At 42.3% G+C, this 11,463-nt stretch overlaps 1 protein-coding gene across 2 annotated transcripts; it reads left to right on the forward strand.

Moving 5' to 3' along the window:
- The first annotated feature begins 253 nt into the window (after positions 1 to 253).
- On the forward strand, positions 254 to 9,270 carry il17ra1a (interleukin 17 receptor A1a). 2 transcript variants are annotated; one of them, XM_074625600.1, is made up of 11 exons: positions 263 to 531; positions 2,195 to 2,225; positions 2,499 to 2,645; positions 2,770 to 2,891; positions 4,103 to 4,229; positions 4,444 to 4,491; positions 4,584 to 4,726; positions 6,004 to 6,078; positions 6,160 to 6,241; positions 6,508 to 6,618; positions 6,718 to 9,270. In XM_074625600.1, exons 1-11 carry the CDS (start codon positions 427 to 429, stop codon positions 8,172 to 8,174), a joined length of 2,448 nt encoding a protein of 815 aa, XP_074481701.1. In that variant the 5' UTR covers positions 263 to 426; the 3' UTR covers positions 8,175 to 9,270. The 2 variants fall into 2 exon arrangements, with proteins under 2 accessions (XP_074481702.1, XP_074481701.1); XM_074625601.1 differs by lacking the exon at positions 2,195 to 2,225 and having other exon boundaries at positions 254 to 544; positions 2,480 to 2,645.
- The last annotated feature ends 2,193 nt before the right edge of the window (positions 9,271 to 11,463 follow it).

Raw genomic sequence — 11,463 nt, forward strand, 5'->3', positions numbered from 1 at the left:
TGTAGCTAAATCAAAATACAGATTCATTACTTACATATTTATCTTAATCATTTTGACTAGTTGTTATCTTGCTCTATCTATGCACATATTATTATTTATAATATACAATACTCACTCAAATTAAAATGTCATTACACTACAAGCCTATTATTTGCTGTATTTGTGGAATCATGTCCTTTTATGCAATAAATCCTGAGGAGCAGGTAGAGCTGTATATTCCCAGGTGACCTGAAGGCATCAGTGCGTGAGTTCCAGTAAACAGAGAGAACAGGAAGTTATTCATTAATAACCTGTCCTCGGCTCGGTTCAGCTCGGTTCAGCTCGGTTCAGCTCGGTTCAGCTCTCTCACCCTGTTCTCTCTTTAAACTCAGTCTGAATATATAGTTTAATGGCAGAAGCTTTACCTGAGAGCATTCTTCCTCCACAATGAGTCTGCTTCGACTAGTTTGGGTCTTATTGTTTCTGTTTGTGTCGGTGACGTCTGCTCTGACGGTTCTATCATCATCAAGGCCTCTCACCTGCCCACAACAGGTAAGATCCACAGGTAACACACTCAACACAGGTAACACAGGTAAGATCCACAGGTAGCACACTCAACACAGGTAACACAGGTAAGATCCACAGGTAGCACCCTCTCACCTGCTCACAACAGGTAAGATCCACATGTAACACAGTCAACACAGGTAACACACTCACCTGCTCACAACAGGTAAGAAACACAGGTAGCCTTGTTATTATCATGTGTTTATAACTATGTAGTGAAACAAACACTGCTGGTTGTTGGGTATAACTTTTATGGTTTATCATAGTTTAATAATAATTATAACATTTTCTTTTTCATGATCAATAATGAATTAAACAGTAACTCTACAGTGATCAATACTCACAATACATCCAGCCAAGAACACACCACAGCTGACCACAGATAAGATTATTCTAAAACATTATGGATAAATAAAGTTAAAATTATACACAATACAGAGAAAATATCTGTAATACACCTTATTACTAACAGAACAAGTAAGTGGAGAGATGAAGGAAATAGAAAAATTGGTGGATAGGATAGGAAAAGAAAATTAAATAAATATAAAGAAAATGTAAATAAATACAATACAACACTACTACTAATTATATATAGATATATAATCATATATATATGTATATATATGATTATATATTATATATTATAAGATAAAATATTCCTTTATCAGTCCCACAGTGGGACAATTTGCAGTGTACCCCACTTTTCCATATATTATATTAATAATAATAATAATAATAATAATATATATATATATATTATATTATTATTATTATTATTATTAATAATAATAATAATATATATATTATATTAATAATAATAATATATATATATATTATATTAATAATAATAATAATAATATAATAATAATATAATATATATATATATACATAATGAAAAATAAATAAATAAATAAGCTACTCAGAGATTACTGTACTGTAGTGGGTTTCTCTGAAAGGGGCGCCACACCGTGTAAAAGGAGTATTATAAGGAGTATAACAGATATTCTATAGATCCATACAGGACATAATGTCTGTAATGTGAGAGCAGAATCCTTCCTCCTCAGTGAGATACTGGAGCTCGTCCAGCTGGTAGAGAAGAAACAACCAACAAGTTCAGTTTTGCTTTTGACTAATCCGAGTCTGGGCCGACGCCAGAGATCCAGAGATGCCAGAGATGGTGATGAAGGATTCCTGAAATAGTTTGAAAGGACTGATGTCCAAAACTAAAGATGGACATGCATAGCTTATATAACTTATTCAGATAGAATCTTTTGTCAGCGTACGGTCATTATAGAGAGATATGACCGCATATGCATGACACGATTAATAAATATACATCAGCTCTGTTTCTGATTAAAAGAAGATACGGAGACATGACTTCCTGTAACATATTTAGTTCTTACTTGGTGTAACATGAGTTGTAAGAAACTGGTGCAAAGATGTTGTTTCATTGAGATTTAAAAGCTCGTAACTCATCTATTTGACCTTTTGACCTCTAAATCAGTTAACTATCTACAGCCTGACGATGCTTTAACAAGGAAGTCTGGAGAAAATAAGTTGCTGTTCTGGAAAGCCCTTTGTGAACTTGGTGAAATGTTAATGTCAAATTAGTAGATATTGATCATTTCTAATGTCTTCTGTGTCTCTCCAGTCTCAGGGTCTGGGCTGCAGCGTCTCCACAAGTGAGTGCATTGAACTCTTTACCTTATTCCTTCTATTGTCACTCATGTCCTTGTTACTCTCAGTTTTTATTCTAACGTTCACACATTTCAGCTTCTGAAGGATAATAATAATATTATTAAGACACATTTAGTCAGAAATATTAGGTACATATTCTATCTTCAAGTATGAACTTTGATGTTCTCCCGAACTAACTCAGTGTGGAGTACTTTCTCACATTTAAATGAAGACGTGAGTGAATCCGATGTGATGTCAGGGTGTCTGTCTGTGTGCAGGTAACTGTATGGACAGTAACTGGCTGGATGTGAATGAGTACACTCCCAGCAGTCCAGAGGGGCTGCAGGTGTCTGTGGACACCAGGCGGGACGAGACGGGACACCTGCACCCTGTTCTGGTCGCTAACTGGAGGATAAAGGACGAAGGTGAGTCGGTCTGCCGTCAGGAGGAGAAGACGTTTAGTCTTTATTACAGTTCAGATGACGTCTTTAGTTTGATGTGATGTGGTGAAGACAGGAAGTGACCTCTGACCTCTGTGTTTCTCCTCAGGCAGTATCCACTCCCTGAGAGCCACCGAGCTTCATGTTCTGGTGACGTCCACCAACCAGAACATGTGCGTCCGATATTCGTTCGAAGCCAGACTCCCGATGAGAAGTCCATCAGGGGAAAAGGTGAGGACTTATAGTGACATCATCAGATGTCAGGGCCGTTATATACATCAGACCGGCAACAGGCTCTCACGGCCACGCAGCCTTCTGGAGGAAAACAGTCCCGTGTCTCTCAAAGACGGGAACAGACGAAGACAGAAGAAGTTGAGACATGTCTCCAAACTTCTACTTTAAACACACATTTGATAAAGTGTCAAAAGACATCATTCAGTGTAAAGTGCCTTATCCTAGTTTTTTAATTTTACCCAAAATGCACAAACAATAAAATATACATAAATCATATTTAATAGGAGCCTAATCCCAGTCTTTGTAGGTGCATGCTCAGCAACCTGCGTCTCTTCAGCTCCTCTCCAGTGGATCCCTGTGGATCCCTGTGGAGGTTTAAACATGGAAATGAATAACTGTTTTTTGTTTACATTTTAATTTGTATTTATCATTGTTGTAGGTCTCTGGTAAGACGGTATGACGGAGCATTAGGGTCACATAGAGGAGAAAAAAATTCATCTGAGATTTAGAGAATAAAGTCATAATATTATAAAGTAGTGATCTTACATGTTATTTAACTTTTATCTCATAAAGTTATGACTTTATCTCGTAATATTATAACGTTTTTTCTCGTAAAGTTACGACTTTTGTTTTCGTTAAATTACGACTTTATTCTCAAAATATTACAACGTTTTTTCTCGTAAAGTTATGACTTTATTCTCGTAATATTACGACTTTTTCTCATAATATTGTGACTTTATTGTGTAAATCTCAGATGTTTTTCCCTCAATGTGGCCCTAATACTCCGTAGTACATTGTCTCTTTGGCCCTCACTGCATTAGACTGATATACTATATACTTAGACTATAAACTGTGTTACCTTCATCACAGTGATCACATGTTTTGCCTAAAATGTCTCTTTTGATAGTAAAGGTTGCTGACCCCTGCTTAAGGGGGACAGTCGTGGCTGCTTCAGTGTCGGTCTGGAGACTTTTCTCTTCTACTCTTCTACTTCAGTGTAGATGAAACGTGCGGCTGTATTATAACAGAAAATATAAATATCAGACACTCACATTAGCAGATACTCAATATTAAATGCAGCAGATGGAGATCAGAGAGGGAAAAAAACAACTGTTGCCTATCTTCATGTGAAGCCCGGCAACGCTGTTAAAACCGTCAACAGCAAAGTAGAATCTTCTGACAGACGATATATCATTTTGTGTTTTCAGTGGTCGTTCTCGGCTAACATGCTGGTGGTGGAGCCGGGTCAGATGTACCGGGTCTCTGTCTTCAACATCCCCAAACCAGAGATACGCCACAGCAACTACGACGTCAGCACCGACCTCACCGTTCCTGGTGAGTTGAAGTCAAAATCCACCAGGAACTGTTTCTATATTTCTGTCTGTTTACGCTGTTTTATTTTAAGATTATTCTCTAAACTCAAAAGAACCGTGTGTTTTGGTGAAATAAACAAACTGGGGAGAGTTTGTGCATCTTGGTGTCGTCTTCACTCTGCAGAACTTTGAGGTCTCTTGACTTTGATTTTGATGAAATTCTCTGTTTTCCTCAGATTGTCCAGATCCCAAAATGCAGATGACCCAGTTCTGCATCGAGAGAGGTGAGTCCCCGACGTTCTGAAGCCCAGTAAAGAGTGAGTCAGTACATCATACGGACCACTTCTGACATGCCGTCTTGTTGCTTGTACTGCAGGAAGTCTGTGGCAGCCCAACATCAGTCTGGCTCAGATTGGAAGATCAGCGCTGGCTGTCAGCTTCACTCCCGACGTCCTCTGTGACGAGTACCTGGTCATCGTCAGCTGCTCGGCCATCAGACACGTAGACCGGACGTACAAGGTAAGGTATCAACGCCTCTGTATCTGAGGAAGATAAACCCATTTCCCTTCTCAGTGATTTGACCCAGAACATTACTGCATGTGCTCGTTACAACATCCTGTGTTCTGTACCTTAGCCTACTTTTTACCCCACTTTAGTTCCTTTATGTCACAACAGGAAACTGTCCTGCCTCTCTGTGCAGTGTGTGTGTGTGTGTCTCCTGACTGTAGAAGAAGATGCTCATTATATTTACAAACCACTTAAATGTCCAGTATGTGTCCTCACAGAGACATGAGCTGCAGTTCATTAGTCTCCTCTGTCCTTTCTTTTGACTGCTGTCTACCTACTCATGTCCTATTTAAACTGTCTTTACCAGTAACTCTAACAAAGTTACTACAAAAGACAGAATGAGGGTAAACTACAGACCAAGCTGGAGTATTGTGTTTTACTGAGAGGTGTTTCTATTACAGTATAAAGTCTAGTCCAGGGGTCAGCAACCTTTAATATCAAAAGAGACATGTAAGGCAAAAAAAATCTGTCTGGAGCCGCAAAACATGTGATCATTGTGATGAAGGTAACACAGTTTATAGTCTAAGTATATAGTATAGAAGTCTAATGCAGTGAGGGACAAAGAGACAATGTACTACGGAGTATTAGGGCCACATTGAGGGAAAAACACATCTGAGATTTACACAATAAAGTCGTAATATTACGAGAATAAAGTCATAACTTTACGAGAAAAAAAATAATGAAATAACACGTTAAATTACTAGTTTATAATATTATGACTTTATTCTCTAAATCTCAGATTTATTTAATCTGTTCAGTTAATATTCCTAGAAAAACTCAGAATTTACAAAAAAATTAAATATTTCTCTAAGATTAAAAAAATATTATTTATATAATATTTTCAGAAAAGAACACAGAAAGAACGGATAAAAGAAAACGCTTATATGTATCTTTCAGGACCTTCCCCTCGCTCAGAGGTCGTCCATAATAACCGTAATAACACTATTAAAGATGCAACGTATTGTGACTTTAATCTCACAGAATATTCTAGTTTTTTTCTTGTAAATCTCACAACGGCCCTAATACACCACCGTACATTAGTCTGAGGTGTACCTAACATCTGTTGCAGGTATGTCGTGTTTAGCAACCCCGTGTTTAGATTGTCCCCTAAAAACCTTTAACATAAATCCTTCTTACACAGAAAAGCGTTCGTGCTCGTTCATATCGCGTCTTCTTCCTGTTCACTGCTCTTAAACACCTCAATGATAAAACTATTCTCTCTTCTCCAGGCTAACCGGACGACCCTGAACGCATCATTCAGCCTGGATAAATGGCCGAGGTCTTGCTGCCTGTTTGACGCCGAGGTAAATCTGAGCTGCTGAGTGATGTTACTAAACTTTACTCTGTGATCACGTTCGTTAACATGTTGACCTTCTTCCCTGCAGATCAAACCTCTTTTCCCTCAATGTGGACAGGACTGCACCCGTCGGAAGAAGACTCTGGATATCTGTGCTGCTCCGGTGCCAGGTATGGAATATACCGATATCACGGTTAATAGTACGAGAGTGACTGGATGTTCTATCTGTTCTACTGACTCACCGAAACACAACCAGATAAGATAAGATAAGACATGATATCTATCCATCTATTGATCCCGGAGGGGAAATTTGGTACAGATAAAAAACAAAGCTAAAAACAAAGCTGGAGCCAAAGCCATAAAAAAATACTTTTTTTAACTGCAGCTTTTAAACAACACGAATGCTGATCAGTGAACTGTGTTCTGGTTTCCACAGAAAAGCGAACCGATGCCCCCGACGTCCCCGTGTACACATTCGTCGTCCTGGGAGTGGCGTTTATGTGCGTCGTGATGTCACTTATTATGTACGTCCTCTGCCGGAAGCCAGGTGAGTCACAATATATTATTTATTTATCTATTGAGTTCCAACTTCAATCTAATCTAATAACTCTTAACCTGCTGATGATGTGCTGTCGTGCACTTTCAGGTAAACCCGGAGCTCCTGAAGCGCCTGTGAAAGGTGATGTAGCGTGGCAGCAGCAGCTTAAACAACCCCCCAAAGTGCTGGTGATCTACTCCCAGGACCACCACCTCTACCGGGACGTGGTGCTGAAGCTCTGCGCCTTCCTCCAGGCCAAGTGTGGCACCGAGGTGCTGGTGGACCTGTTGGACTCCGCCTCGGTCGGCATGGTGGGGCGCCTCCGCTGGCTCGAGTGGCAACGACAAGAGCTCAAAAACCCGTCCGACAAAATCCTGGTGCTGTGCTCGCAGGGCGTCCAGGCCAAGTGGAGGGCCATGTGCGGTCAAGGTCGGGTGACCCTGAGGGAGGACGTGCTCTCCCCGACCGACGACATGCTCACTCCCTTCCTCAACCTCTTCCTGCCGGACATGCACCAGGCGGGCATGCGGGGCAAGTACATGGTGGCTTACTTCGATGACATCTGCAGGGAGCGAGACGTGCCGTCGGTTTTTGACATCGGAGTCAAATACAAGCTGATGAAGCATTTCGAAGAGCTGTACTTCCGCATCCTGGACATGGAGAAGTACCAGCCGGGTCAGGTCAACCACATCAAGGGCATCGGCGGGGACGAATACTTCGACTGTCCCTCCGGTAGAGCCCTGAAGAACGCCATAGAAACCTTCCAGGCCCACCAGTTGGACAATCCGGACTGGTTTGAGAGGGAGTGTGTGGACAGCGAGGAGGAGGTCCGGGCGGAGGCGAACCTGCTCATCGACCAGCTGCAGATCCCTCCGGTCCTGGAGTGGGTTCCTCTAATCCGAGACGGCCGTCCCGTCTACGTCAACGAGGTCGAAATCAACAAAAACGACGACAGCGTTCATGTCCTGACACCTGAACTGAACCCGGAGAGCCAGCTGTCATCGGTGGCAGAACTCACGCCGCTGGTGAACCCCGAGGGCAGACGTCCGTATCTGTCAGACCTGCACGAGGTGTGGACGGATCACGTGTATCCTCACAGCCCCAGACCAGAATCCGTCTACATGGTTGAGCCCGTTTTGAACAACGTGCCGCCACCGAGACAGAACTGGCTCTCCGTCCAGGCGGAACCCTTCGGTCAAACTCCCACCGAGGACGAGGAAGAGGATTCCCTGCTCCCTATGAGCCAACCCTCCGCTCGTTGGGACCCGAGAATCCCGGCGCTGCACGACTCTCTGGATTCAAACCCTCGAGAACCCTCGTGTGCCGGCATGCAGAGTGAATACTTCCCTCCGTCTGAAATGGGCCGGTCTCAGCCTGTGAAGATGGAGGAGGAAGAGGAGGAGGAGGAGGAGGTTCTGGAGCCCGGTGGAAAGGGTCCAAGCAGCGGATCTGATCAAGGCTACATCTCCAAGATGTCCTCCCAGAATGAAGCCCCTTTCACAGAGGATCCTCTGGCGGCTCTGAGGAGACTGCAGGAGCAGCTCTTTCTGGATACTCTGACGTAGAGTATCGCAGTCCAAAGTACTGAACCTCCACTCTTTAACCCACCGGTGTAGGACGGTGTAAGAGCTCCAAACACACTTCTGTGAGGGGTTTATACGTTACATATCCAATGTGTGTTGATGATTCTTCTGAATATAATAATCCATATGTTATTAATATGTTGTTTGATCAAATCAGACGAAGATGATAAAGCCTTCATAGAACAAAGAAGTAGACACAGTGACTGTACGTGTGAATGTGTGTGTATTCGGTGAACAAGGGTTGTTTGAATGTGCCGTGTATGACTATATCAGCCTTCTCTCAGCTGCGTCCCGTCTCCGACGGCGTGAAACGGATTCAAGAGGAAGTAAAAAAATAAATATGAAAACATAAATCAAAGCGGTAAACACCCCCAGCATAAATCCAGATGTCCTTCCTGCATCTGTCAGTTTAAACTGAGTTGTTTTTAGTCTGATTATGATTTAAACTTCTTCATATGTGTGTAATATTATCATACGATCTGCTCACTGAACTCTGATTGGTCAGTAGGAGGTGCTTTTATACGAGTTGATCTCTTATCTGGAACATAACCTGCTCCAGAGCAGGTCAGCTGTTCAGCATCAGTTACCATGGTGATCTACCCAGCATCAGTTACCATGGTGATCTACCCAGCATCAGTTACCATGGTGATCTACCCCGGTAAGAAGTGATCCACCTTCGTAGGACGGAAAACCCTGGAGGGTTAACCTTGAAGTTACCTCGCTAACCACTAATCCTGCTTCGTAGTCCAGACCTCAGGTGGCGGGAGGACGAAACGAAAATATTGTTTTCTATATATATATATATACTCTTCACTTCCTCTGATATGAAGTTTACTGTTGTGGTTTTAAATTGCTGATTTCTTTCTGCAGTCAAACTGAACATTGAAGGAACTATTTTCAGGTGACGTGTCGTCTTTAACATTTAGCCTTTCATCCATGAGAGGAAGGTGAAGGTCTTCTGGGAATGAGGTATATTGTAAATAACAGTTTTATCAGTGTGCATTCTCTTTGTTGAATAATGTCTCTAACAGCACTTATTTTGATTCTGTTGTAATCCATAATAAATATCAAATACAAGTCACGTTGTTCAGTATACTTTCCTCAGATTTATTTCAGGTTTCAATCACATAATAGTCTGTCTTACATCTAGAGCACATAGACTGGATTATACCGGTACAGATATACAGCACACCACTTTACGGTACTCTGTAAACAACAGCGATGTTCTGTGTTCCCTGTAAACAAGTTGGAAGAGAAAGAAAGCCCGATTGGTAGAAGAGTGTTCAGATTGAATCTGTGGAGCTCCTTCTGAATATCCATGAAAGCCTTTGGTAGTTTCAGTGTTCATGCAGGTTAAAGGCCCACTATACCGCAGTTTACAGTTCAATGTTAAAACAAACGGTCCTGCTTGTGATCTAACGGTGCGGTTTAAGCTTCATGTGCAAATCCAAATGAACTTAGTTAGAGAGCCTTTCCAACAGCGTATAGGTAGGTAGGACACATACTGGATGCACAGCTTCAGCACATTACTGGCACAAGGAAATAATACAAAATAGTATAAAATATAACATTTGAAATACTTTGGCAATATATATGATAAGCAATAAACAGTGCAGCGTGAGAAACGAAGCCGGGAGAAGCACTGAAGCGGTCGACGTATCGTCTATAGAGTAGCAGCAGCAGCTCTGTGATCTGTAGGAGGTCAAACATCCGCCTGGTGAACGCAACGCCAAGAAACTACACATATCTATTCATCCAACATTCTGCTGCATCTTCTGAAAGTGAAGGTTCATTCTGGAGCTTTTGAGTAATCTCATTACTGGCGTTCAACCACACCTCACACCTCACGGTCTACATCAGCAGAGAGTCTCAGGCCCTGTTCAGACCCGGTATTAAGATGCGTCCTCAGTGATCGGATCACGTGAACAGCTCTAAGTACGTCTGTTCACACCTGGTATTAGAATGCGTCTCCAGTGACCACTTGTGAGGGGGGACAGAGCTCCAGAGAGCTGGGAGGGACAGACAACAGCCTGTAGGGGGACAGAGCTCCAGAGAGCTGGGAGGACAGACAACAGCCTGTAGGGGGACAGAGCTCCAGAGAGCTGGGAGGACAGACAACAGCCTGTAGGGGGACAGAGCTCCAGAGAGCCGGGAGGACAGACAACAGCCTGTAGGGGGACAGAGCTCCAGAGAGCCGGGAGGACAGACAACAGCCTGTAGGGGGACAGAGCTCCAGAGAGCTGGGAGGACAGACAACAGCCTGTAGGGGGACAGAGCTCCAGAGAGCTGGGAGGACAGACAACAGCCTGTAGGGGGACAAAGCTCCAGAGAGCCGGGAGGACAGACAACAGCCTGTAGGGGGACAGAGCTCCAGAGAACCGGGAGGACAGAGAACAGGCGGACGGACGGGTGTCAGCTTGAAGTTGAGGATGGCTGTGAGATGTGGTTGAAAGCTCTGGGATAAGTTGACCTTGATTATTATCTTTTTCATTTCTTTAAATCAGAGGTTTTCAAAGTCTGAGACTGAGTCTCCCTTCAGACAAAGCTGGTTAGTGATTTGGTGTGTTAAAGGTGAATTAATATGTCCCTGATTTTGGTAAAATGTAGAATAATAATGGACCCAAATCTCTGAATATTTAGAACTTTATATCTTTATATATTATACTTAATATCAGCGGTTCATCCGGCAGGTCACACTTTGCATGTCTGAACCTTTTTTACCTACAAATCACAAATACTTTGCATCAATTCTGGTCATTTTCTCAGCAAAGTGCATGTTTTGGTTTATTGTGTTTCTCCTGCAGAGACCTGAAACTTACAGCTCATCCTTCACCTGGAACGTCACATGAACCTACAGACCATACATAGAGTACACTACTAAAGTATGTGCACATACTGCACTATGGGCCATGTGGTGGAGTGAAGTGCAGTCTTAAAGATGCATCACTACAGTAGTATAAGACATGATGGTCACTGTGATGTTTAGATCAGAGGTCAGCAACCTGCGTCTCTTCAGCTCCTCTCCAGAGGATCCCTGTGGATTTATAAACATGGAAATGAATAACTGTTTTTTTGTTTACATTTTACATTTGTATTTATCATTGTTGTAGGTCTATGGTACGACGGTACGACGGAGTATTAGGGCCACATTGAGGAGAAAAAAATAATCTGAGATTTAGAGAATAAAGTCACAATATTATAAAGTAGTAATTTAACTTGTTATTTTCCTTTTTTCTCGTAAAGTTATGACTTTATTCTCATAATATTACGA

Source organism: Sebastes fasciatus, chromosome 23, assembly GCF_043250625.1.
Source record: "Sebastes fasciatus isolate fSebFas1 chromosome 23, fSebFas1.pri, whole genome shotgun sequence".
NCBI lineage: Eukaryota > Metazoa > Chordata > Actinopteri > Perciformes > Sebastidae > Sebastes > Sebastes fasciatus.

Coding starts and splice junctions, on each gene's coding strand:
- il17ra1a (XM_074625600.1), top strand. CDS start 427: ATGAGTCTGCTTCGACTAGTTTGGGTCTTATTGTTTCTGTTTGTGTCG. Junction 4,492..4,583: donor CCAGTTCTGCATCGAGAGAG/GTGAGTCCCCGA, acceptor CTTGTACTGCAG/GAAGTCTGTGGCAGCCCAAC. Junction 4,727..6,003: donor ACGTAGACCGGACGTACAAG/GTAAGGTATCAA, acceptor TCTCTTCTCCAG/GCTAACCGGACGACCCTGAA.